Here is a 27,841-nt window from a genome sequence, read left to right on the forward strand (position 1 = left end):
GTTGTGGGTTCAAACCCGGCCTCCCCTGCGTGGGTTGTCTCCCAAATGGCGAAAACATGCATAGGCGACTGACCGCAGGTGTGAATGATTGTTTACTTGTGCCCTGAGATCGGCCGGCGACCAGTTCAGGGTGTACCCCGCCCTATCGTCCGCAGTCAGCTGGTGAAATGTTCCTTGTGTTTTGACACACGTGACCCTTGTGAGGTAAGCGGCAAAAGGAAGTTAATAATTGGAGACTCTAAATTGCCCCGAGGTGTGATTTTGAGTACGGCTGTTTGTCTCCATGTGCCCTGCGATTGGCTTGCAACCAGTTCTGGGTGTACCCCGCCTCCTGCCCGTTGACAGCTGGGATAGGCTCCAGCACTCCCCGTGACCCATTGTGAGGATAAGCGGCTCAGCCAATGGATGGATGGAATGATTTAGTGGCACTAGAACATTGAATTTGCATACCGGCTATCCACCATCTCGGTCTCGTGGGTCAAGGTGGTGCCGTCGTAATATTTTTCGGCCTCCAAACGGGAACCCGCATCAGTCTCCGATTTGTTTTCTTCCGCAGAGGCGGCCAACGGGAACGTCCCCAGCGGGCAGCGCCCGCCGCCCCGCATCCGCAACGTCGAGATCAACAACCAGATCGTCAAGCTCAAGTACTGCTACACGTGCAAGATCTTCCGGCCCCCGCGAGCGTCCCACTGCAGCATCTGCGACAACTGCGTCGGTAAGCGCCGGGCCGGGCCGCCTTTTTTTTTTTTTTTTTTTTTTTTTACGATTTGAAGAGCGTGACGCGGAAGTCGTCGCGTCTGATTTGAAGCGTGGTGAAAAAATGAGCAGCCGGCGGTGATCTTGGTGACGGATTTATAAATGGATTTAAAAAAATAAAAGAAAAAAGATCATAACCTTTTATGAAAACGAAAAAAATGTGCGCTTTTTTTTTGTAAACACACAGTCAACAATGGCTACTTTTGTATCCATTTTGTATCCAATGGCTGCTTGTATATGGAAAGACGGAGAAAACCTCTTAGTCATGTTCCACATTCTTCGTTTGATGAGGTCGTTATAATCCAATTCGGTTCTCTTTAGAAATATGAAAACGTGATCTCTATTTATGTGAGCGCAGAAGTCATCCGTCCTCTTGAGGAAACGTTTTGAAAATCTATTTTTAAGGTATGCGGCTGGCGTTAACTCGCCGGTGCTATTATTGTTCTTGAACTCTCTAAATTGGGTGCCGAGGAGTTTATTATGATGTATATACCTTATTTTAAAAATTTATTTACTTTTATTTTCCATAGCGTATCTCGACAACAGAAATATCGTGTTCTGGGATCTAATTGTCACCCGGCATCAAAACCTTTATGAGGTGACAAGTGGACCCTGGCATAATCGCAGTTCGGCACCCGCGGGCAGGCTATTTTTCACAAAATTGAAAAAAACATTTTTCACAAAATTGTTTTTTTTTTTTGTTCCAAATGGAATGCATGAATCCACGCAGGGCGCCTAGGCCACGCCCGCCTACTGTTGCCAGGCCCCCCAAGCTACCGATCAAAAATGGCGGACGCAGCGCGGCCAAAGCATGTTGTGAGCGATTCGCAATTCAGAGGATTCAAGTACGCACGCGAGCTCTTTGTGGGTAAAAGATGGCGGCTGTGGACAGCATGGGCGGAGTTCAGAAAAATTACGCTCACTGATTGGTCCAAAGGAGGTGTCAATCATTCTCACGGATTCCACCCATTCCCGGCCAACAGAGCGCACCTGGTTATCGGATCAGTGTTAGCGGGGCGCTAGCGTTAAACTCTTTCTGTTTGCAGAGGCTTATAACCAGGCTAATGCTAGCGCTGCGCTAACGCTAGCGCCGCTTCACCGTAAAAAACGCATGTTTGAAAGCGTCTGAAAAAAAATGGCGGCTTGTAAGCAGGAAATTACGATAATCAGGCAAACTATTTTGTCTTTATTACCCACTGCTCTGTTTTACACACATCTATACGCAATTGAATTGTTTTTGTTCTGCCCCCCCCCCGGCCCCGCCATCGAGTTCGGTTTTAGTCGGCCTTGTAGCTCGGCTGAAGTGAAAGCGGTTTTGGCGGAGGAATCAAAAGCTTCGAGACTCGGTCATTGATGTGACCACCCTCTGAAACCCGAGCGCCCGTAAACGAAGCTTATCTGCAAACTAAGCGCATAGACACCCCCCCCCCCCCCCCCGAATCTTCTCCCCGCGTCAGTAATCTCGTAGGGTACCGTTCGCCGGTGTGTTTGCCAGCAATTGTTCTGAGAGCCGAATCAGGGAACAGGAATGTTTTGGCACTCAATAATGAATTATTATTTTTTTTACATCAAACTAAGGAATTTTTTTTTTTTTTTTTACGATTTGGACCTTGGCTGTAAATTTGAAATAAAACGAGACCTTAATGAAGTGCAGATTTTCAGTGAGAGAAAAGTACCACCATACACCCGTACTACAGTACGCACCCAAATAAGAATCTACTCAATCTAAAAAAGAATATATTTACTTTTATTGTCAGTCATTCATATTTGTACAATGCATGCACATTTGAGGACACGCTCAGAAATGGGCAGCAAAAAAATTTGTTAATTTCACACTTTTATTGCTAGAAGACCAAGTGTGTGTGTGTGTGTGGTGTGTGTGTGTGTGTGTGTGTAAAAATGAATTTTCAATGTGCGCCCTGTTAAAACGATATGAAAGAAATATTACTAATCCAGAAATGCGGCTAATTTGTGCTAACGGCCGCAAGGGGGGTACTCGAGCGGAAAAGGTAAAAGTGAGACCGGGATATATGTGCCGAGGAAGTGACTTTTACCGGCCATGTTAGTGCTGCGCTAGCGTTAGCACTGTGCCAGCTTGTTGCTGCTGTGTTACTGGCGTGTCTCATTGATTTTTTTTTTTTTTTTTTTTTTCCCCCTGTTAGCGTTAGCACTAGCGTTAAACTTTTTTTATACCGTCTTTCTTTGTCAATATCTTTTTTTTTTCCAAACGGCCCTGTCAATGCCGTGTTAGCGTTAGCGCGGCGTTAAAGCTGCTAACATTAGCGCTAGCATTAAACTTTTGTGTACCGTCTTTCTTTGTCAATATCTTTTTTTTTTTTTTTTTTAACCGGCCCTGTCAACGCCACGTTAGCGTTAGCATTAGCGCTAGCATTAAATTTTTTGTACAGTCTTTCTTTGTCAATATCTAGAATATAATTAAAGCCAACGCATGACCGTCATGTCACCTGTTGAAAGTGTACTCGAGTGGCTTGTTTTATTGCAAATCTTTTGTATCTAAAGCTCATTTTGCTTGGCGTCTGACTCGCTTCCTAATGACAGAAGAGAGGAGGAAAAGGAAATGAACACTAAATATAGCTCGCCGGTTTACAGAAAGCAATGCGCGAGGCCATCGTTCCAACAGCGGGTGTATTGTTAACCGCCATTTCCTTTGATGACCAAAAACAAAACGCATTTAGCATTTTCAACATTGTTGTGATCTTTGGTCCGTCCCCCCCCCCCCCCCCCCTTCAGACCGTTTCGACCACCACTGCCCGTGGGTGGGCAACTGCGTGGGCAAGAGGAACTACCGCTACTTCTACTTGTTCACGCTGTCACTCTCGCTGCTCACCATTTACATCTTCACCTTCGACATCGTCCACGTGGTCATGCGTGAGTATCCTGCGGCGCGTCGACGCGGGAAGGAATGTGGCCGGACCAGAAGGGCCAGTTTTGCCGACAAACGCGCGCGGCGCTGACCTCAATAAGACGCGCTGAGATCGGCCCTGTGGCGTAACATGATGTGCATGTGACAATTTTTTCACACTTGCTAGCCTTTTTTTTTCATTTTTTTCTAACCGCACATACCGTAATTTCCGACCTTAAAAACGCAACTTTTTTTTCACACGATTCAAACTTGTACATATGCGGCTTATGCGGGGATGCGGCTGATTTGTGCATTATGCAACGGCCACAAGGGGGCACTCGAGCGGAAATGTTAAGAGTGAGACCGGTGGAATATATGTGCTGAGGAAGTGACTTTTACCATTTTTTTTTTTTTAACCGGCCCTGTTAGTGCTGCGCTAACATTAACATTGTCCTAGCGTCTTGCTGCTGTGTTACTGCCGTATCTCAGTGATTTTTAACCGGTATGCTTTTTTTTTCTTTTGTTTTGTTTTTTCACACCGGCCCTGTTAGCGCCGCGCTAGCGTGTTGGTGCTGTGTTACTGCCGTGTGATTTTAAACCAGTATGTTTTTTTTTTTTTTTTTAACCGCGGTAGCGTGTTTTTATTTTTATTTTTTTTAACCAGCCCTGTTCGTGCTACGTATTGTTGCTATGTTAAGCTAAGGTATTAAAACTCCGCAAACGCTGTGTACCGTCTTTCTTTGTAACTATCTCGTGTTTCAACGTGGGCACTTGCGGCTTTTACACAGGTGCGGCTTACGTATGTACCAAATGGTATTTCCTTTACAAATGTACTGGGTGAGGCTTATAACCAGGTGCGCGCATTAGGCCGGAAATTACGGTAGTTGATACTTTTGGACCAATTTTGTATATTTTTGTACGTATAAAAGGAAGGGGAAAAAAAGCACATTTCTGTATTTTTATATGAGATAACAAAATCTAAACTGTTTATTTCTGGAAAAGTCTGACTTGTGTGTGCCGCTCTGTTTTCCAGGTTCAGTGGATGATGGCTTTTTGAGCACTTTGAAGGAAACACCTGGAACATATCCTTTGTTTTGTTTGTTTGTTTTATTTTTAAAACTAATATAATGTAAATACTATAGCACGCAAGACATGACTCGGGCGGGAAAAAAAAATTAAGTAGTCTCGACATCATTGTGATGTGCTGTGTACACGATGTAAATTTCTGTGTAAGGTGCGGACAAAATGCTAATTTAATATAAGTTTATTATCATTCCTGTAGACGACACGGACATCTGGATAAGCAAATGCAGTGCAACGATGCTCACAACTGCAACGCGTGATGTCCTCTTCGTTATCTAGAGTTATTTCTTATTATTTATTCGTTCTTCTTATTATTACTTATCTTGTTCTAAAGTAGGGACGCTTGATTTGCTTACCCAGCTGTCCAGCAATGATATTAATACTATAACGTGTCATTTATAGGGAATTCTAAAGCTTTGAGTTGCAGATTTTCAGCATTCCCGGCAGGTATTGGTTCCTCCTAGAAGTGCTTTTTGTTGACAGTCCCTGCTTTTAATAACGTCCTGTAACTGTCGGCCATTTTGTTGTCCCCGGAATACGTGGCGGGCGCTAAACGGGTGTTGCCGTTTCCTTGACTGGAAGTTCTCACCGTGCTGGAGGTGCTGGTGTGTTTCTTCACGCTGTGGTCGGTAGTGGGCCTGACCGGCTTCCACACGTACCTGATCTCGCTCAACCAGACCACCAACGAGGACGTAAGTCTCCAAAAACTTCTCTCGAATTTCGACTTAAGTCGGATTCCACCGTTAAAGTCAGAATTTACATAAACAAGATGATGTACTCGGCATGACTGCTGAGAGGTGGACGGAGAAGAAGGAGGGGAGGCTGTGCTTAGCTATTGCCAAGGAACCTGGTCCTCAGTCCTCTCCATCTCGACAAGTCCCAAAGAACCTGGTTTTGTGATCATTGTACCCGACGTAGGAACGGAACCCTTCACATGCGCCAAAATACGGGCTTTCTCTTTAATAATTGTCACCAAGGTCGACTCTCCTTTTGCTAATCTTTTTATGATCTTGAGCATCGTTTCCACGGTAATGGATTTTCATTTGGCTGTAGAAGCATTGCTACAAAGACACGGCGTTCTTCTTTTTGCCAATAATGTCGAAAAAAATGAGGGCGAAAAATATGAACATACTCCCGGCGCACAAACGCGGACAAGCATTAGCCGGACAAAATGGCGGACGGGGGACGGGCGTTGTAAAGTCCAAACGTCTTAGGTCGGACTCCCTGTATTGTTCAAACACTGACATTAGCAATTTTTTCATCCATTTTGCACATGGTTCATCCTTATATGGGTTGCCAGGTATGCAGAATCAGCTTTAATGGCCACGTGTGTCAAAACACAGGGAATTTTTCGCCAGCTGACTGCGGACGATAGGGCGGGGCACCCCCTGAACTGGTCGCCGGCCGACCTCAGGGCGCAAGTAAACAAACAATCCTTCACACCTGCGGTCGATTTAAAGTAGTCAATGCGTGTTTTGGAAATGTGGGAGGAAACCGGAGGACCTGGAGGAAAACCCACGCAGGCCCGGGGAAGAAAGTCCACATGGGGGAGGTCGGATTTGAACCCACAACCTCACAGCTAAGCGGCGAATGTGCTAAAGTAAGATGGAAAATATCCATCCATCCATTTTCTTGGCCGCTAATCCTCACGAGGGTCGCGGGGAGTGCCGGAGCCTATCCCAGCTGTCAACAGGCAGGAGGCGGGGTACATCCTGAACTGGTCGCCGGGCAATCGCAGGGCACATCAAGACAAACAGCCGCACTCACGATCACACCTAGGGGCAATTTAGTGTCTCCAATTAATGTTGCATGCTTTTTGGGATGTGGGAAGAAACCGGAGTGCCCGGAGGAAACCCACGCAGCCACGGGGAGAACATGCAAACTCCACACAAGCGGGGCGGGATCGAACCCGAGACCTCAGAAAAGTGAGGCCAACGCTGCAAAATATTATCTATCTATATTCCCCCCCCCCCCCCCCCCCCCACCATAGGCCCACGCTCCTACTCAATCCCTTCCCTCGTGTGCCTTAAGCTGCTATTTGTGAAAATCAAATATCTGGAGATGAAGAGCCAATAAGCATAATTTAGACAAAAATAGGACAACGCCTACGAGGAGTCTGCTTATCATGGAATTGTTGACTTATGCATTTTTATTACCCTGCAAAACCGAACCACCACGTGTAATAAATAAATAAATACAATAAAAAAAATTTTTTTTAAATATGATTTTTTTTTTTAAAACTGTGCCGAATTTAATGTCGTGCACTGGAACCATTAAAAAAAAAATCACCACCCAAAAAAAATCAATCGGTTCACATATTCTGGCAATTTTCCAGATTTTGGAGGTTATAATGTAGTCTCGTGTGTAGCAAATTCAAATTTTGCACATTAGCAACAGTCGCTCAAATTGCTACAAAAATGGTAACAATTTCCTTTTATCTTGTCAGAATTTTACCCTCACGGCAGTTTCCAATCCCATTTGCGTTGCACTTATTAACGGAACCAGATTGACAACGTCGGCAACATCAAACCGTGTTTTTTTTTTTTTTTAAGCGTATTTCTCGTCAGCTCGAAAAGCCAGCTCCAGTGTGTGCGCGCTCGCGCGTGGCCTCACATGGCTGGAAGGATAAACACCGACGGGGCGTCAACACGACCGTCTCCAAAGGACCGCTGCGCTTGTTGCCATGACGACGGCCCTGCCTCCCCCACGAGCCGAGGACAAAGGCTCGGCTAAGTCTAACTTGTTAAGCATCAATCGATAGTCCCCAAAAAAATACACTATACTGAATATAGTTTGCGAATAAAACTGATGAAGCAGTTAAGTGCATTTTTAATGGCTCTTTTTTTTTTTTTTCTTTCCAAATTTAAACATTTCATTGATACCGACGAGGAGGAAGTTGCCAACGGAGCAGCTGAGTCATGTGACAAAATGGCCGGCAAGCGCTTTGAAAGCTAAAAACGTCCCGAAACGCAACACGAGCGGGTGGGGGTGGGGGGGGGGGGGGCATATTGTCCTCTTTGAAAAAGAAAAACTGCCCCGGCCAGGACAACCGAGCGCACGCTTGTCCGGTTTTGGCCATTAGGGAGAAGCGCATGAGGAGAAAATGTGGAGACGTATCGATTGATTGAGTAAAGGGGTAGGGCGGACGATCAATAAGGCAAAGTGGGTCATATCTTGTGTTTATACATTATTGATACACTGCAAGTTGAATATGCAAAAATATAGACTCCATTGCTTTTGGGCAATTGTGGATCCTTGACTTGGTCCTTTCCCAATAAAGTAGTTTAAATGGGTATTACGTATTTTTTTTTTTTTAGGATACTAAAAATTGGATTTACTTTATTTAAAAAAAAAACTGCAGTGGATATGAAAAATCTGCATGCCTGTTGAAATTATTATTATTTTTTGGGACCAAGCTAGATCATTTTGAAACCATTTTGACCTTTAACCTGGATAGCGCGCACACACATTGAGCGGTGTGTCAATTGGTTGAAGCTGGTTGGCCGCCATCTTGGTACTCCCAAAAACCAATGAATTGCATCTTATTAGAAATATTTATTCCGTGTCTTTGATGCAATTTTTTTTTCGCTTTTAAATTATCCTGCGGGCCTGATCGAACATCCTTGCGGGCCGGTTGTGCCCCGCGGGCCGTATGTTTGACACCACTGCTGTATACCTTTCACCTCCCAACATACCTCCATTCATCCAGCTATTTCCTTCACCGCTTATCCTCACAAGGGTGGCGGGCAGTTCTGAACGACTCAATCGTGAAGTCCCCGCGGGCCGGTGAAATAAATATTATGCGAGTATAATCGAGCCACGCCCACTTTACATTTGAAGGCGCCTGCGGGAACAGGAAATAACCTTTGCCCTAACAACCGAAAGGAAATTACGCTTAAGCAACACAAACAATCAACAGAAGTTTACATAGCCGTGTAAAATTTGCAATTGACTCGCTACTTCATATCAACTAAAGTGCTTTATTTTTTTTCCTTTTCAAATTAGATAAGGCCATGGCGTGACTAAATGACACACACATAGTTGCTTAGTCAGAGGATGGCACCCGAGCACTATTTTTGGATTTGTGTGCAAATGGGAAGATTTTCAGAGAATCAGAGAGGATGAGATCTGCAGTGGCGCAACTGGTTAGAGCGTCGGCCTCACGGTTCTGAAGTCCCGGGTTTGATCCCAGCTCCAACCAGGGCACTCTGGTTTCCTCCCACTTCCCAAAAACACGCAAAATTAATTGGACACTCTAAATTGCCCTAAGGTGTGATTATGAGTGCGTCTGTTTGTCTCTATGTGTCCTGCGATTGGCTGCCAACCAGTCCGGGGTTCGGGTTGTGCCCCGCCTCTTGCCCGACGATAGCTGGGATAGCCTCCAGCAATCCTGCGACCCCTGTGAGGATAAGCAGCTCAGAAAATGAATGCCTGGTTGGATGGCATTCTGACTGAAAAAAATGGTGAAAAGCAAATATGCAGCAGTTTACCGTGCAGCATTTGAGAACGGTCACAAACGGATTCATCTCTGTTAACTGTAAAATATGTAATACAGCAACTAAATGATTTAATATTCTGCTTGGACGCTGCAGTATTACAATTGCATGTGGAACACTGCAGCGTTCCGATTTAAAATAATATAATATCGTCATAACAATGTGATCGACATGATGCCAATCTCACTCTTAATCCATTAAATACAAAATACATTTTTAGAGAAACAGCACAGACTGCTGGAACTAGTGAACGGTCGCGCACTTGCACATCTGATTTTTGTTGTATCTCGTGAGTGCATACTTGACGATAACTGTGAAAAATATGGTAGCTTTTAGTAAAAAGACACAAAATTGTTCCTTTTTCTTCTCCCACGTCTCAAATTTCTGAATGAATTATTGACTTGGCTTCCGCGTGCATTACCCCCCCCCCCCGCCCCACCCCCATTTTATTTTATTTTATTTTTTGTCTCATCAAAGCAGGCGTCATTAAATCCGTGACGAGATCCTTTTTAGTAGGTCAAAGCCCACCCTGCGAGAACGGCATCTAAAAATAGATCTCCGCCTTTGAATAAGGTATAAGCCCGGGGAAAATGTTTTCGAAAAGGGCCGCGGAGCGCGCCGCTCTGCCTTAGAACCTTTTTTTTTTTTTTTTTTTTTTTTTGTGAACCCTGCAATTGGTGGAAAACCACAATTTTTTTTAAGCTTAATACATTTTTATTACATTTCAACACGTACTAATCTAATTAAAACGTAGTAGTAAAGAGTAGTCTTGAGCACCTGTTCTCACTCTTGCTCGCACGGTTCTCCAAAATTAGAGGCCAAGGATGCTTGCTTCAAGCTCTTTGTCACGCCCAGTTGAGATTTTCAGTAAAACCGACACACAAAACATTTATTACACATTTCTATATTAAAATACCATAATCTTGAACGAAATCCATCCATCCATTGTCTTAGCTTCTTATCCTCACGAGGGTTGCGGGGAGTGCTGGAGCCTATCCCAGCTGTCAACGGGCAGGAGGCGGGGTACACCCTGAACTGGTTGCCAGCCAATCGCAGGGCGCATAGAGACAGACAGCAGTCGCACTCATAATCACACCGTGGGGCAATTTAGTCTCCAATAGATAACTATCCGTTTCCTTCGCCGCTTATCCTCACAAGGGTTGCGGGGAGTGCTGGAGGCTATCCCAGCTGTCAAGCGGGGCACACCCTGAACTGGTTGCCAGCCGAGTGTGGGGCACATAGAGACAGACAGCAGTCGCACTCACAATCACCACTTGGGGCAGTTTTGAGTCTCCAATTAATAACTATCCATTTTCTTAGCTGCTTATCCTCACGAGGGAGTTGCAGACCGTGCTGGAGCCTATCCCAGCTGTCAACGGGGTACACGCTGAACTGGTTGCCAGCCAATTGCAGGGCACATGCAGTCGCACTCACAATCACATCTTGGAGCAATTTAGAGTCTCCAATTAATAAGTACCCATCCATTTTCTTAGCCGCTTATCCTCACAAGGGTCGCGGGGAATGCTGGAGCCTATCCCAGCTGTCTATATATTTTCTTGGGAAGATATTAAAAGCGTAACAGTTTAAATTTACATCGTGTCCCCAGAAAAAAAGACACAGCCATTTATGTATAGACCGTTGGCAACAAAAGTGAGTACACCCCGCCCCCCCCCCCCCCTCCCCCTCCGTGAAAATGTCCAAATTGTGTCTGGTTGTGAATGGGTAGCCGGTGTGCTAAATTTTTTGACATCACTGACGTGTAGTTTCATACTGCTCACCGCAAGTATTGTATGGTATTGATCAGTGTCACGCATAAAATACATGTTTTTGTGTTCTGACAGATTAAAGGATCCTGGTCCGGGAAGAACCGGGTCCAGAACCCCTACAGTCATAAGAACATCTTGAAAAACTGCTGCGAGGTGCTTTGCGGGCCCACGTACCCGAGGTAGGGCCCGACACCGTACACGCCAAGTTCATTTTACGCCGCATTAAATTTCACACACACATATATATATATATATATATATATATATATATAATATATATATATATATATGTATGTATGTATGTGTCTGTGTGTATTTATTATAAAAACAAAATGTGATAAGAAGACATATTTAAACTGTGATGAGGGAAATATTTTTAATGGCAGAATATTCTAATTTTCCCATTTAAATAAGAAGGGTAATATTTCAGATTTATTACCTCAATCTTAAAATCTTTTATTCATGCAACATTTGACTTTTTTTCCCCCACAGGACAGTTTTTTTTTAACAGATTTATGTATTTTCATAAGAAAAACGTTTACCTGACCAACTTGGAAAAAAAACATGCCCTTTTATTTTGTAATATTTTTTTCTTTAAAGTTTCAACGTAATTATACACTTTTATTGTAATATTGATTAAATTAAAATACATATATACACATACACTGTTTTTCCATTTTATTTTGTAATATTTTTTTCTTAAAAATGCACCTTTCAATGTAATTATACACTATTATTCTAACATTGGATTATATATATCTATTATGTATTTTAATTCACTCTTTTTCTATCAGTAACATTATTGTTGTATTTTTTTTTTCAAGAAAAAATGTAACAAGAATAGACTTGTAATATTGTGAATATTGTTAAATTACAAGTTTTTTTTTGTAGTATTGCAGCTTGATTCTTGTAGTATCATATGACATCAGCGTATTCTGGTTTGCTTTAACACATCTGCATTCAAGTTGTATTTGGAATTTAAAAAAATGTAGTAGTACGTATTACTTGTTATTTTTTTGAGTGGTATAAAATAACCTCCACTTTTCAGCGTGTACCCGACTTCATCTTGTGGTTCACATGCGTGCTTGTTGGAAATGTGCTTATCCACACAAACCGGATTCGTCGCGGCGACGAGCAGCCGCCGACGCTCGCGGGCCGCTCGGCTCGGCTCGGCTCGGCCCGACTGACCCGTCCGTCGCTGTGCGTTTTGCTTCTTTAGCGTCTTGGACAGAAGGGGCCTGATGCGCGAAGACTCGCCCGTTTCCGCCTCGTCCGCTGCGCCATCTTCCTCCTCCTCCTCCTCTTTTTCCTTCTCCAATCACAGCAAGGCAGCGCCTCCGACCACGGTGAGCACGCACGTTCGACTCCCCCCCCTCGCGCCTCGCTGACGGCAACATAAAATGCAATCGCAACCAATTACAGGAACGTGTGAGAGCGCGAGGAAGAACAAACGCATCCGCCCCTCGTACTGACGTGACGCTCCGTAATCCGTTGAGGGGCACGGCGATGTGCGGCCATTTTGTGCCCGCTTACGTCGCGTTTCGTTCATGACTCAATTAAAACGGCAGCAGTTCAAGGGTCACGGCGAGGAAGCTTGTGAGATTTGAAGTGACTTTTTGGACTAAAAGTCATCCAGGCATTGCTTATGAAGTTTATGTACATCATTTCGTGTATACCGTCATTTCCGGCCTAAAGAGCGCACCCGATTATAAGCCTCACCCAGTACATTTGTCAAGGAAATACCATTTGGTACATACATATGCCGCACCTGTGTAAAGGCCGCAAGTGCCCAGATGGAAACACGAGATATTTACAAAGAAAGACGGTACACAGAAAGAGGTTTTCAAAGTTTTAATACCTTAGCTTAGCTTAACATAGCAACAACACGGTAGCACGAACAGGGCTGGTAAAATTTTTTTGAAAAAAAAAAAAAAAAAAAAAAAAAAAAAAAAAAACTGCCGCAGCAGCTACACAGTAGCAACACGATAGTACGGCACTAACAGGGTTAAAAAAAAAAACAAAACATGCCTAAATAACTGAGACGTGGCACCAACACGCTAGCGCGGCGCTAAAGCTAGTGTGGCGCTAACAGGGCCAGTTAAAAAAAACATACTGGTAAAAATCACCGAGACACGGCAGTAACACAGCAGCAACTGGCTAGCGCAGCGCTAACAAGGTCGGTTAAAAAAAACAAAAAAAACATACCAGTAAAAATCACTTCCTCGGCACATATATTCCACCGTCAGGAAAAACGCACAAATTACCCGCATCGCCGCATTAACCGCAGGGTTGAGAGCGTGTGGAATAAAATCTTGTTTTACAGGCTGGAAATTATGGTACATTTATTCTCAGGCTAGATTGAGTTTAGGCTTTAATATCATATAGTCACTTAGTGACCCGAACATAAGTGAGGCAAGATATTCCTCCAGTTTTTGGGCTCATTTGAGTATCCTAAGTTTGCATTTATTTTAATCATTTTTTTTGCGTTTGTGTTGTTTTTCCTTATAAACACCGTAATTTCCGGCCTACAAGCCACGACTTTTTTCACACGCTTTCAACTATGCAGTTTATGTAGTGATGCGGCGCTAGTGTTGGTGCTAGCGTTAGCACGGCGCTAGCATTAGCATGACGTTAGCAAAGCGCTAGCATTAGCGTGACGTTAATGTTAGGGCAGCGTTAGTGCTAGCACTAGCACTGGTGATAGCTTTAGCACGGTGATAGCGTTAGCACTCGCGTTGCCATTAGCGCACTGGTTATAAGCCTCGGTACACAGAAACAGTTTAACGCTAGCGCTAATCAGGCGCGCTCTGTAGGCCGGGAATTACCGGAAACGGTTTTCTGTATCGTCTTTTTATCTGTACCTTGAGTCCGTCAGTAAAGATAATATAATAAGTAATGCACTGCAGTTAGTCGAAACATGACGGTTTGTGTTTTTTAATCATGAACGAAATCCACCTGAGAAATGATGATTAGTTTTTGTAAGAAGTGAAAAAGTTGATGACCGTACCAATTTCATAATCCAATATCAAATCACTGCCCAATTTCGCACCTATCGATGCTTTTTCCGTCGCTTCCAGAAAACCAGAGCACCGCTCATCCCGAACGAGCACACGCCCGACGACGCCGATCCGGGCGCGGCCGGCCCGACGGAACACGACGGCGACCGCCCCCCCTCGTCCTTCGTCCCGCCTCTGGCCTCCCCCGAGACCGACGCCGAGGCCTCCGTCGCCAAGGACGCCAACCACTAGCCGCCCCTCCTCCGAGTCCCGCCCCGGGCAGGGAACTCTCCTCATAAACCCGAGTCCGGAGCGATTTCACGGAACGCTCTCCTTGACGAGTCTCACCGGGGGAGGGGGGTGAAAAAAAATAATTTCTGCATGAGAAAACCCACAAGAGCGCCGATCGGATGACTTTTGCGTCCGAACCTCGTATCAACTTTAAACCTGAGCGGCCGGCGTCACGCGTCAACCCTCATTCAGTAGCGTCCCCCCCCCCCCCCTCTCGGCCCCCCCTTTGCATTGTGCACACACGCTCTATGCAAATCCACACGGCTGGACGAGCGGCGCTCGCGCGTAGCTGAGGCGTCCTGACGACTCCGGACAGGCAAGTTCAACGTTTTCATTTTTATATTTTGTCAACTGCTGCATTCAGTACTGTTACTAGCGATGGAAATGCCCGTCTTTCTTTCCTTCCTTTCTTTCTTTGTTTTTATATACATAATAGTTCAAGGGGTGTATAATATTCTGTGACATTGGCTTACCTTCCGCACGATATACATTATCTTCACCGTTTTGTAAGTGTGCGCGCGCTAGCTCGTAGCAACTGTGCCTTAAAATGGACGCAACAGATGTCTGCAAACAGTGTTAAATTAAAAAAAACGCCATCTAAACTCTTCGATGAGATACCCGCAAACACTTTCAGGTGACATTTTGAGACGAACGCAAAATACCATGTGTAACCTTCACAAGTCCTTTCATTTGGACTTTTGAAGGCGCAACTGCTCAACGTCGCCGAAAGAGCATTTTTCGTCCGGCCCGAAATTTCACCGCAACGTCGAACACCCCCCCCCCTGAACTTTTTCGGCGTCGTTTTTATGAGCTTTTAATATTTACTTTCTTGCTGAGAGTCGCTGTGAAGAATGAGATTCGTATCCTCAGGTTCACAGGCGCGGGGATCGTAGTTAGCTTAGCATAGCGTACATTTGAGCGCAAGAGCGAGGCTAAAAAGTTTTAAAAGACTGCAGGCGAGTGCACACGAGAGGAAATAACGCTGCGTAATCACATCTGACACGCTGCTCTTTCCCGTTGGAAATATTGCCGATAGAAATAACCCGTCACATACGGGTTTTTGCTCCCGGTCCCCAAACTGGTAGCAGCTTAAACAGGAGGTTCTGGCCAGCCCGATCGCAATTCAATAAATCCTGCTGAATTTGGACCGAATGTTGTGAATACTCGACTTGGCGACGACTTCACTGGACTAAAATCATCATCTGTGTAATCTTAGTACCCAAATTGGAGCCTTATCGTTCGCGTCGAAGCTGCTCGGCCTAAGTTAGCCTAGCCCTGATCGCTAACAACAAAACGTGTTTGTATTCTAATATTTAACATCAAATGTTAGTACCAACACGACCGAAAAAAAAACTATATTTCGTTTACAAGGCCTGAATCGTCAATATCTAGTAGTAAAGTGACAGGTGGGCTAATCGGTTCACCCGCTCGCGGTCGGATTAAGACCGGCTAGGCTAAAGCTAACAGAGTCGCTCCGTCCCAACTCTCAGGAAGAAACCCAACGAAATTAAGTAATTTCTTCAGGCCTGAATCGTCAATGTGGAGTAGTTAAGTGACTCGTGGGCTAATCGGTTTACTTGCTCGCGGTTGGCTTAAGACCGGCTAGGCTAAAGCTAATGGAGTCGATCCGTCCAAAAACTCTCAGCAAGAAACCCAACGAAATTAAGTAATTTCTTCAGGCCTGAATCGTCAATGTGGAGTAGTTAAGTGACTCGTACGCTAATCGGTTCACCCGCTCGCGGCGGCTTAAGACCGGCTAGGCTAAAGCTAATGGAGTCGATCCGTCCAAAAACTCTCAGCAAGAAACCCGACAAAATTAAGTAATTTCTTCAGGCCTGAATCGTCAATGTGGAGTAGTTAAGTGACTCGTGGGCTAATCGGTTTACTTGCTCGCGGTTGGCTTAAGACCGGCTAGGCTAAAGCTAATGGAGTCGATCCGTCCAAAAACTCTCAGCAAGAAACCCAACAAAATTAAGTAATTTCTTCAGGCCTGAATCGTCAATGTGGAGTAGTTAAGTGACTCGTACGCTAATCGGTTCACCCGCTCGCAGCGGCTTAAGACCAGCTAGGCTAAAGCTAACAGAGTCAGTCCGTCCAAAAACTCTCAGCAAGAGATCCAACGAAATTAAATAATTTCTTCAGGCCTGAATCGTCAATGTGGAGTAGTTAAGTGACTCGTGGGCTAATCGGTTTACTTGCTCGCGGTTGGCTTAAGACCGGCTAGGCTAAAGCTAATGGAGTCGATCCGTCCAAAAACTCTCAGCAAGAAACCCAACGAAATTAAGTAATTTCTTCAGGCCTGAATCGTCAATGTGGAGTAGTTAAGTGACTCGTACGCTAATCGGTTCACCCGCTCGCAGCGGCTTAAGACCAGCTAGGCTAAAGCTAACAGAGTCAGTCCGTCCAAAAACTCTCAGCAAGAGATCCAACGAAATAAATAATTTCTTCAGGCCTGAATCGTCAATGTGGAGTAGTAGTTAAGTGACTCGTGGGCTAATCGGTTTACTTGCTCGCGGTTGGCTTAAGACCGGCTAGGCTAAAGCTATGGAGTCGATCCGTCCAAAAACTCTCAGCAAGAAACCCAACGAAATTAAGTATTTCTTCAGGCCTGAATCGTCAATGTGGAGTAGTTAAGTGACTCGTACGCTAATCGGTTCACCCGCTCGCGGCGGCTTAAGACCGGCTAGGCTAAAGCTAATGGAGTCGATCCGTCCAAAAACTCTCAGCAAGAAACCCGACAAAATTAAGTAATTTCTTCAGGCCTGAATTGTCAATGTGGAGAGTAGTTAAGTGACTCGTGGGCTAATCGGTTTACTTGCTCGCGGTTGGCTTAAGACCGGCTAGGCTAAAGCTAATGGAGTCGATCCGTCCAAAAACTCTCAGCAAGAAACCCAACGAAATTAAGTAATTTCTTCAGGCCTGAATCGTCAATGTGGAGTAGTTAAGTGACTCGTGGGCTAATCGGTTTACTTGCTCGCGGTTGGCTTAAGACGGGCTAGGCTAAAGCTAATGGAGTCGATCCGTCCAAAAACTCTCAGCAAGAAACCCAACGAAATTAAGTAATTTCTTCAGGCCTGAATCGTCAATGTGGAGTAGTTAAGTGACTCGTACGCTAATCGGTTCACCCGCTCGCGGCGGCTTAAGACCAGCTAGGCTAAAGCTAACAGAGTCAGTCCGTCCCAACTCTCAGCAAGAGATCCAACGAAATTAAATAATTTCTTCAGGCCTGAATCGTCAATGTGGAGTAGTTAAGTGACTCGTACGCTAATCGGTTCACCCGCTCGCGGCGGCTTAAGACCAGCTAGGCTAAAGCTAACAGAGTCAGTCCGTCCCAACTCTCAGCAAGAGATCCAACGAAATTAAATAATTTCTTCAGGCCTGAATCGTCAATGTGGAGTAGTTAAGTGACTCGTGGGCTAAACGGTTTACTTGCTCGCGGTTGGCTTAAGACCGGCTAGGCTAAAGCTAATGGAGTCGATCCGTCCAAAAACTCTCAGCAAGAAACCCGACAAAATTAAGTAATTTCTTCAGCTAGTATCGTTGTTGTTAGAATTTCGGGGGAAATCCTCCTGATTTGTGATAAGGATTGCGAAATATTACTTTGGACACTCGTGAGTAAGATGCAAAATGAACAAGTAAAGCCATTGTCGAATTGTAAATATTTTTACGAGTGTGGATTTTGTTAAAGAGGTGGACTTTTTGAAGAGTCCCCTCGCGCCGCCGAGAACTCAAATATCACACCCGAGCTAACTTCCCCCAAGGAGTCCGCAGTCTTTCTCCAGCCGTCCTCCCAGAAAAACGAAACGTGGACTCGGTTCCGGTGGACGTTGGCCTCGTGGCCGTCTAATAAAAACCAAAGGAGGAGATGGGGGTGGGTTGGGGGGGGTCACAGGAAGAAAAAAAATCAAGTGTTCTTGGTGTTTAAAACGATGTTCGCGAGTTTGTGATTGTGCACCGTTGTCCGTATGCGAGAAAGAGCAAGTGTTTGTGAGCTATACGTGTGTAGAAGTGCTAAGTATCAGACGCTGCCAACAGATATTGGTTATGAAGGTGGCCCTTTCTCATGTATTACTCATTTTTATTATACGGTACCCAACGTGGAAAACCGATTAAGAGACGAGGACCGGTATTGGACCCTTTTCATGAACCCAAACTATTTCTTTTCAATCTATGAGAGGAAAAACAAGAGATAATGTTTAAGGGTGAATGTATGTGACTGATATTCAAAACAGTATCCAATATTTCTTTTAAATTGTATCTATGGGTTTTTTTTTTTGTTTTTTTTTTTGAGGCAGGAGGGATAAAATGCTGTGATCATATCCGAATGCTCTGATATAATATATATCTATATCTACGACATCATGTATACGGTAATCCTTATGTTCACTTCGTTTGGTCTCACACTGTGATACTCTGTATTTCATACTAGTTACTCCGTTTCTTTTTACATGATAAATATGTCTGGTAAATAAAACCGTATTATTATTATTCATCTTTCACGGTGGGTGTTTTGAAACTCAAAGCGTCATAAATTGGAAGAGTCATGCGTTTTTTGGATGGAACCCGGGGGGACCAACAATTAAGAAACGCAGTGGCCCTAAAATTGAACCGAGGGGAACGCCACACTGACCTCATTTTAAGTGAAGTTTAGGATTGTATGATCAGTGAAAATGTGTTATTAATCAAAAATGCTAAGTAATAGCAACCCGTTTCACCAAATGTATGGGGAAGTTATTAAAAGTTAATTTTGGGTTCAACGAGCATAAATTAAACGTCATCGGCAACATGCATGTAAGACAAATTGACGATAAAATTGATAAAAAAGTTTTCATTACAAATTAGATTATCAGTCAGATGCACAAATGGGAAATATTACAAAAAAAGTCTCATTTTATTCATCACGAATATTTACAGCACGTGGAAGAGTGTAATAAATCTCATAGTACAAGTAACGAAAAAAAAATACTACTCGCGAGTGAAGCGTGAAATGCAATCATCACAAAGATCGAAGATAATGACGATTCGAAAAGGACACTTTCATGGAAACAACACGAAGCAGTTCGTTTACAAAAGATCTGGCTGGAGAGTTGTGTTGGCGTCACAACACAAAGTTCTCGCAGCTTCTGTCGAAAAACTCCCCATAACCGCCGTGACAAACATTTACGATAACCGTTCCGGAATCTTCAACGTGCGTCTTGCGCGTTGAGCTGTTGCAGGTCTCGTTGGACATCGTCCATCACCTTTTCCTCCTGTTCCGTCTCCTCGTCCGGTTTGGCCTCCCCGGGCCTCGCGTCCAGGTGCTCGGAGCTCTCAAAACAGCCCGAGTCCCTCGGCTCCTTGGCGTTCCCCTCGGATCTGTCTTCCGCCTCCACTTCTTCCTCCCGCGGACTGGATTCATCCTCGGCTGCCAAATGATTCGTAGGTTTATTTCTCATAACATTTGTTTTTAGATTTTTTTTTTCAGTTCTCAAGTAAAAGTGACTACTAATAACTACCAATTAATACAAATCTAAAATTAGAATTTTAGATTCATAATAGTACATGAGTATTCTTGTAACTTGTTTTCTGGTACTATTCTATTTCTGGTACTATTGGGAAGTGTCTTTGAGTGGGATGGTGGGCCTTTATTCCATCCATCCATCCATCCATCCATTTTCATAGCCGCTTATCCTCACAGGGGCCGCGGGGATTGCTGGAGCCCGTCCCAGCTGTCAACGGGCAGGGTCAGGGTACACTCTGAACTGGTCGCCAGCCAATCGCAGGGCACATCGAGACAAAGAACCGCACTCACAATCACACCTAGGGGCAATTTAGCGTGTCAGACAGTAATGTTGCGAGTTTTTGGGGTGTGGGAGGAAAGGTGTAAAATGTTCCTTGAAGCCACAAATCCTTTGGACTGATAATGTCTACCTTAGTTTGGTTGAAGTACTACGTTACATACCGCAGCTGTAAGGAGGATAATTAAACCTACAGTCTTGGAGCAGGTCGACGGCACTCAGGATCTTGGCGCGTTGATCCGAGTCGGTGATGTTCAGCTCGTTGAGGTGAGACTCCCTCAGGCCCGTGAAGTCTTCCAGGTTCTGGAATCCGTGCATGGACAGCAAGGAAGTCAACTCCTGGAATGGAATGAAGGTAAACGATTGATATTGATTCAGAACACATCTAGCGATCAATCATTCGGTGACATTGTTTGCGGACTGCGCGAGACAGGAGAGGAGCAGACAGGAAATTGGTTCCCCACAGCTACCTGGTGGGCAATGATGAAGATCTATATTATAGATTGTACCATGAGGGACAGAAATTGCGCACAAGAGGAACTGATTAGTAGGCGTCCCACCGTCAGATCAATGCAGTCCAGGACCTCCTCCAGCGTCGAGGGTTTAGACTTGTTCCGGTTGGTGTTGCTGTCACAACGTCTGCGCCTGGCCACGGGGCTCTCGTCTGGCAGGAGGTTGACGTAGATGAACTTGAAGGATCCCACCTTTTGGTTGAGTTTCCCCGTCCAGGTCCCCACCGGAGGCTTCTCAATGATGTGGATGATGTCACCTTTCTGGAGGCGGGAGGAAGTACAAACATATAATCGTAAAACGAACCCAAACCCTAACCCCAGTCAGAAACCTCATTTTAATAAACAAATGCCTAACCTAAGACCTGAACTTAAAGTCCCCCCCTAACATAACCCATAGCCCCAATGTCTACTCTGACCACCGAACTGATCAAACTCAAACCTGAAAACTAACCCCTAATCCAAACCCTGACCCCAACCCCAAAGAGATCCCTAACCCTAACATCTTCATCCTAACATAAACCCTAATCCTGTACATAACACTAAAGCAAAAACTAACCGTAAAACCTGTCACCTACTCCGCAGGTCTAAAACTAACCCTACCCCAACATAAATCAAGACCAAACACTTAGCCACGGCTATGCTAGCCATCAACCCAAACGAGAACCTAACCCCGGCCTCATCTTTTGCACACCATCCGTTAGACTCACCTGAAGTTTCAGGGACTCCACATCGTAAGGACTGGGAGTGAAGTCGGTGTGCACCACGGCCCGACCACAGAAAGGTCCGTTGAAAGAGACCGCGTCCTCGTCCAGTCTCCTGCTGTCCCTCTGGCAGTAACCGCTGTCCAGGCTTTGTCTGTCGCCGTCTAAAGAGGACGGACGCCTTGAGACCAGCGTGCTTGAAGGCAACGCTGGGCGACGGCGAGGGGCTCTTAACTGTTGAAAAGCGGACTGATGACGGGACTGGACGTGGTGTCCTCCGAGCCGGTAGAGCACATGGATGTCCTCTGGCTTCCCCAACTGAGGGACTTGGGGGACATGTCCTCACAGCTCTCCCCCTGGAAAGTCTAAAACAGACGTGGTTTCCGGTTTATTGTATTTTATCATCACAATTGATCATCACAATTTTTTTTTTTTTTTACCCTTGCCTTGAAAACAAGCCCGACCGCAAACAGCGAAACGAAAAGCAGAATGAAAATCCATAAAGAGATGAATTTGCAAATGCAAAACCACGAATATGCGGTGGAGGGGGGGGGGGGTCCATCCCATTTGGAAAATTTAAACTCAATTTTCATTTACACATTTCTCCAGGAAAAATTTTTATATTTATTTTTCATATGGCTGTTGTCGGTACTACACTTAGTTACATATTTTAAAACATTACTTTACTATGCATATTTTACATGTAGAATATATAGTTGTGTATCTGATTAGTGGAATTTGTATCCAGAATTCGGACAATAATGTTTTTATTTAGATAAAATAACAACAAATACACTATTGTAACATCATTATATACTTTATACATATGTCGTCATTTCCGGCCTACAGAGCGCAGCTGATTATAAGCCACACCCGGTACATTTGTAAAGGAAATACCATTTGGTACATACATTAGCCGCACCAGTGTAAAAGCTGCAAGTGCCCACGTTGAAACATTTTTATATATTTACAAAGAAAGAAGAGTTTTCAAAGTTTTAATACCCTAGCTTAGCTTAACATAGCAACAACGCGGTAGCACGAACTGGGTTGGTTAAAAAAAAAAAACATATCTAAGTCACTACAATGCGGTAGTACCACAGCAGCAACACGCTAGCGCGACATTAGCGCTAGCGTGGCGCTAACAGGGCCAGTTAAAAAAAAACATTCTGGTAAAAATGACGCGGCAGTAACACAGCAGCAACAGGCTAGCACAGTGCTAACAGTGCAGGTTAAAAAAAAAAACAACATACCGGTAAAAGTCACTTCCTCGGCACATATATTCCACCGATCTCACTCTTATCTTTTCCGTTCGAGTGCCCCCTTGCGGCCACAAATTAGCCGTATCACCGCATAAGCCGCAGGGTTGAAAGGGTGTGAAATGGGCCGGAAATTCCGGTAAATGAATTATTTAGTTTATTTCGCAGACAGAGTAAAAAAAATTGCTAAAAAAATGAATGACAAACAGACAAGTAGCAGTGTAGCAAAAGGAGTAGGAAAAAAAAGCAGAACCTAAATGATGTATATGATACAATATAATACATGCAACGGTGAAGTAGTCGTGCACAGTGTGTGAAATCCTGTTTTACCTCCTCCTCAGCCAGATACTTCTGGACCATCTTGGAGGTCTTGCGGGTCATGGTCCGGGAGATGACGTTGCGCCACTTCTTGCCCAGTCTGCTGCCGCTTTTCTCTCCGTCTGCGTCGCCGTCAACCTGAGAAGACGCGGCGCGCTTTCACCGTCGCGTTCATCTGCGACTGAGGTACCGTCACAATAGTCTAGTAACGTAGATGAATATAAATAAACTGTCAAAAAAAAAATAATAATAATAGAGTCAAAGGAGTTGGACCCGTGTTCCTCTGATGAAATTGGAACCAAACCTCGATTTAGAGCACAGGTGTCAAACTCGAGGCACGGGGGCCATATCTGGCCCACCGCATGATTTTATGTGGCCCGCGAAAGCAAATCATGTATATCCACTTTCATGATTTTTGTTTTTTTTGTTCAAATGTGTACCAAAATTTCAAATTGTCACATCATAAATGATAACGTTGAGCTATTGCAAGCATTTTTGTGTTGCCAAACAATAACAGTTGAAAAAAAACCCTCTTGATTTCTGATTCCGTTACGCGTTCATAAATTTCATATGTGAATGTGATTGAGGCGGTTAAAGATTTTTATGGTTTCACAGTCATAACTGAGGGGAACCGTAAGTAAAAAAAAAAAAAATGGCCCGTGACAAAAATGAGTTTGACGCCCCTGATTTAGAGCAATATTCGGCTGCAAGATTCATTTCTGCCCTTAAAAATTAAAAAATATATAAAAAAAAAAAGCCGTGAGCACACGGTAGTTCCCAGCGGCGCCATGTGTGCTTTTCTTAATATCGATAAAAACAAAGTGAAACGTCTGCGGACGTGCCAGCTGTGGCCGTCGCGGCTTTCCGCTCGACTGCCTCCCGTCATGCAAAAGACGTTCCGTCTGCACCTTATGCTCAAAAGTACTTTTTTTTTTCTGCATTTGCACCGCGTCTCTAATCCGGATTTCCGATAATTGCGGCGATTTGGAATCGGGAAGTTTTGCACTTCCGCAGCGCTCTCGTAATCGACGCTAACTTCCTAGCGAGCGGCGCGAGGAGTACAACGCTTGGAGGAACATCGGAACTTCCACTTTTCGTCCAAGCGGGGCTCAAATGTACACGGCGCGACGGTCGCACCTGCGGGAGCTAACGCAGAGGTGCGCAAATTGAGGCCGCCGGGCCGCACGCGGTCACTCCGGTTTTGAGTGTTCCGCTAAAAAAAAGTTCCAAACTGATGATGAAAATATTTGAATAAATTGAGTTAAATTTTCTGTCAATATAAAGTATACTGTATCAAATTTTTGTTTCATGGTGTGCTGGGAGAATGTTATAATCTAAAAATATTCTACGTGTCATGGCTAAATGTAACGTCAGGACACGTTCATTTACTTTCACGGAGGAACTGCTTAGTTGACTCGTCGATGAATCAATCGACTTGACTCCTCCGCATCAAGACTTTAAATTTGAAGTGGACCAAAGGCCAGTCACGCGTTTCTGGCTCCTGGTCTTCTAATCGGCCAATTTTAGGATTTATGACTCGCCCGTCCGCTGCCGTCACAGAGCGTACGCAGATAAAATGGATGTGGGCGAGAATAGCGGTTAGCCCGGCTGGCTACGGTTATGCTAGCTTTTCTTGAAAGCGTCATACTCTACCAGAGAGATGATTATTATTACGATTATTAATGATGATTAGGATTCCCCACTCGTGTTCTAGGCAAGACCTGCCCCACTGCGACAAAACTGGTTTTTGCGTGTTAGCGCGGGCAGGCCGCACAGATTTAACCAGATGGCGATCCGAAGATGGACCGCAGAAAAACAGAAGTTTTTTTCTGATCAGTTTTCGGGCTAGGTTTGGGGTTCAGATGGTTAAGGTTGGGTTAGGATCAGGATGGGTTAGGCGAGAGAGTCCGAGTCCTTCTCCCAGGAGTCCAGATGTGCTTCGACTGATTCCCGAAAATGTTGTCCCACTGTTTTGTTTTTCACTCCCCAAATAAATCAAATTAAAATTTAGTCCTGTTCAATCGTTTAAATTTACGTGCCAACCTCGTTTGATTTTAAAATCCAATTCATTCCGCCAACCTCCAAATTTAGAAAACCGCCAATTATAAAAAAATCGAAAAAGTCGAGTGATCTTAGGGTTAGGATCAGGATGGGCTAGGCGAAGGAGTCCGAGTACTCCTGGAATTCGGATACACGAAGTACCGGTCCCAGGACCGGGAGCTAATTTGCACAGTCCTTCCCCCGACGTTCCCCCGTCGTCCCTTCCACCTCTCCGCTCTTGACGGTCGTCCATACCGGACAAGGGTTCCTGTCTCTGCCCATTTTGTATGTATGTATTTATTAAAGTAATTATTTCGTATATTTATGAATGAAATTTTAAATGTCGATTTTGTTTATGATGAAAAAAGTGTTAGGGTTAGGAATAGAATGAGTTCGTGTTGGTTAGGGTTAGGATGGATTGTGGTGCTGTTTATGGTGGAATTTGATTTATATCAACACTGCCAGACTTAAAATACATAAGTATTTCATTTTTAATTTCCTAAAAACGAACGCATGCACACCTGTCTCGATTGGGTCCCTTATAAAAATCTCAGAAAAATGGAGAGAGAAAAAATGCTCACGCTTTACCGATCAAAAAGCAAAACAAAATGTTGGCGCCCCCTGCTGGACTTCTGATTGACCGACAGGCGGACTCACGGTCTGGTCCGGGACGAAGTCCTTGTCCGGCGTGACGGGCGAGGTGACTTTGGGCTTCATGAAGTTGAAGCTGTTCGACCTCTGCAGGGTGAGCTAAAAAAAACAACAACAACAAAAAAAAACGCACACATGTATTTTTCTTTTCATATTTCTTTTCAACTTACTCGAGCAGTTACCGTCAGCGACGCAAACGGTGTCGGATAAAACCGAAGGCGTTCACCCACACCCACACACGCGTTTCGTCACCTCCCCCGACGTGTGAAGACCGACAACCAGCAGAAAGTTTCTCAGAAGTGAGCCGCTTTGGTCCAAAAGCTTCATTTGTGAAAAAGACAACCTTCTAGAACCGATCAGAGCCTAAAGATACATTTTTGCGCACGCAGTTACCGTTTGTTCATCGTCTGTTTCCGATTAATGTACTCTGAACGCAGAGGTGGGAAGTAACTGTACTAGATTTTGTGTGTATCTGTATTTTACTCGAGTACTTGAGAGGAGTCAAACAGAATTTATGAGAAGAGATGGCGAGGGTGGATGACTTCAAATACTCGGGGTCAACGATCCAGAGCAATCATGAGTGCGGTAAGGAAGTGAAGAACCGGGTCCAAGCGTGGTGGAACGGTTGGCGGAAGGTGTCTGGTGTTCTATGTGACAGAAGAGTCTCCGCCAGGATGAAGGACAAAGTTTTTAAAACGGTGGCGATGTACGGATGAGAGACTGGTGGCACTGAAGAGAACAACAGGAAGTGGCAGAAATGAAGATGTTGAGGTTTTTGCTCGGAGTGAGCAGGTCGGATAGGATTAGAAACGAGATCGTTAGCGGGACAGACGAAGTTGGAGGTTTTGGAGACCAGGTTCGAGGGTCCGGACTTCGATGGTTTGGACATGTCCAGGGGCGAGTAGAAGGGTGCTGCCAAGGAAGAGAGACCAAAGAAAAGGTTGATGGTTGTTGTGAGGGAGGACGTGTTAGAGAGGAAGATCCGTGAGATGAGGTCTAGATGGAAAAAGATGGCACCCTGTGGCGACCCCCGAATGGGACAAGCCGAAAGAAAAAGAAGAAGAAGAAGAAGAAGACGACGAAGGTGGTTTTCCTGCCAACCCAGGAAATAACGTTATTACGTTAAAATGTGATGAGGTTCACGTAACTTCAAGATGTCACATGCATGGGTATGGTTATAATAATAAAAAAAAGATATAAAAATGGGAAGTACAATATAACTATGAAAAAATATATATGATAATATAATATTAATGACGATAACATTTTGTGTTCACTCCAGTCCGCATGGACGAGGACGCAACACGAAGCAGTGTTGTCAAAGACAGAAGCTCCAAATGTAACTTTTACTTTTAAAACTCTTAACTACTTCTGCAGGTTGTGACTCACCCCGCCAGAATAAAACAGGAACTGGATCTTTTCTTCTCATGAGCGAACAACTGGTTCAACAGCGCGTCGGCGATATGATCTCAACCGCAAAAGTTTGCTTTAAACGTAAGCAGACTTCCTTTTTAAAAAAAAAAAAAAAAAGTAAATAAATAAAAAAGCTTTTCGTATGTTTTAAGCTCATTTAAAACTGTATTTAATTTAATTTATTTATTTATTATGATTATTTTATTTTCATTTATTTTTATTTTATTTAAAAAAATAAAATCCTTTTGCATTTGGGAGCTCACCTTCTTCTTTTGCACCTGCTCCCTCTCGGACGGCCTTCGCCTCAACATTTCGCGGTGGTCTTCGCCGGCAAGGAGGGAACCCGGAACCAAAAGCGACGGAGCCGTCGGTCCGCGTCGGTCTGGTCTGGACCCTACGGCGAAAAAAAAACCCAAAACTGCAAAGAGGGTGACGCGCGAGAGGTTTTGCTCCTTCCCGACCCCTCCCCTGCCGCTGCCGCGCAACGCAAACGCAAAGAGGAAGTCACGTGACCGCACGGAAACAAACCCGCTCTCGAACGCGTCGACGTGTGCCGTCGGCGCTTGAAAACTTATTTTTGAAACCGTCCCAAACCCTCAGCGACAACATGAAAGGTCGGCGGGTGCATTTCCAAACATTTCTTGTTGTTGCCACATTTGTTTGTTTTCTTTTTTTTTTAGTTCCCTTTTTTTTTTCCTTCTACAGCAGAATATGAATCAGCTCTTTTTTTTTTTTTTTAAATATTGCTCATCTCGTCATTTTGTGCTTTTTCAGCTTATTCGGCTCAGCTGTGACTATTCGTCAGCGTGTCTGAAGGAGGGTTAGGATTAGGCACCACCCCCACCCCAAAAAAAAAAAAATACTCAGTCCATCCAGCCATTATCCAAGCCGCTTATCCTCACAAGGGTCGCGGGAAAGGCGG

At 44.5% G+C, this 27,841-nt stretch overlaps 2 protein-coding genes and 1 long non-coding RNA gene across 9 annotated transcripts in view; 2 read left to right on the top strand and 1 right to left on the bottom strand.

Annotated features, from left to right (window-relative positions):
- The window catches only part of zdhhc9 (zinc finger DHHC-type palmitoyltransferase 9), a 33,710-nt gene extending 17,057 nt beyond the window's left edge, over nucleotides 1-16,653 (top strand). For all 6 annotated transcript variants that reach the window (XM_061835017.1, XM_061835012.1, XM_061835013.1 and 3 more), the window contains 7 exons: nucleotides 557-715; nucleotides 3,508-3,645; nucleotides 4,653-4,699; nucleotides 5,290-5,394; nucleotides 11,040-11,143; nucleotides 12,184-12,310; nucleotides 14,042-16,653. In XM_061835017.1, the coding sequence (XP_061691001.1) occupies nucleotides 557-715; nucleotides 3,508-3,645; nucleotides 4,653-4,699; nucleotides 5,290-5,394; nucleotides 11,040-11,143; nucleotides 12,184-12,310; nucleotides 14,042-14,212 (851 nt within the window). In that variant the 3' untranslated portion in view covers nucleotides 14,213-16,653. The remainder of the gene's footprint in view (nucleotides 1-556; nucleotides 716-3,507; nucleotides 3,646-4,652; nucleotides 4,700-5,289; nucleotides 5,395-11,039; nucleotides 11,144-12,183; nucleotides 12,311-14,041) is intronic.
- A 2,452-nt stretch (nucleotides 16,654-19,105) lies between these two features.
- On the bottom strand, nucleotides 19,106-27,311 carry sash3 (SAM and SH3 domain containing 3). 2 transcript variants are annotated; one of them, XM_061835307.1, is made up of 8 exons: nucleotides 27,183-27,311; nucleotides 25,513-25,605; nucleotides 22,828-22,953; nucleotides 21,477-21,606; nucleotides 21,248-21,405; nucleotides 20,589-20,801; nucleotides 20,223-20,367; nucleotides 19,106-19,655 (listed from the first exon to the last, which is right to left on the bottom strand). In XM_061835307.1, exons 1-8 carry the CDS (start codon nucleotides 27,228-27,230, stop codon nucleotides 19,435-19,437), a joined length of 1,134 nt encoding a protein of 377 aa, XP_061691291.1. In that variant the 5' UTR covers nucleotides 27,231-27,311; the 3' UTR covers nucleotides 19,106-19,434. The 2 variants fall into 2 exon arrangements, with proteins under 2 accessions (XP_061691291.1, XP_061691292.1); XM_061835308.1 differs by lacking the exon at nucleotides 27,183-27,311 and adding an exon at nucleotides 26,896-27,019.
- LOC133508838 (uncharacterized) lies at nucleotides 22,919-27,330 on the top strand. The gene is made up of 3 exons (XR_009797167.1): nucleotides 22,919-23,001; nucleotides 26,884-27,000; nucleotides 27,255-27,330. It is a non-coding gene; the product is annotated as an uncharacterized LOC133508838 (long non-coding RNA).
- The last annotated feature ends 511 nt before the right edge of the window (nucleotides 27,331-27,841 follow it).

Source organism: Syngnathoides biaculeatus, chromosome 11 (assembly GCF_019802595.1).
Source record: "Syngnathoides biaculeatus isolate LvHL_M chromosome 11, ASM1980259v1, whole genome shotgun sequence".
NCBI classification, from domain to species: domain Eukaryota; kingdom Metazoa; phylum Chordata; class Actinopteri; order Syngnathiformes; family Syngnathidae; genus Syngnathoides; species Syngnathoides biaculeatus.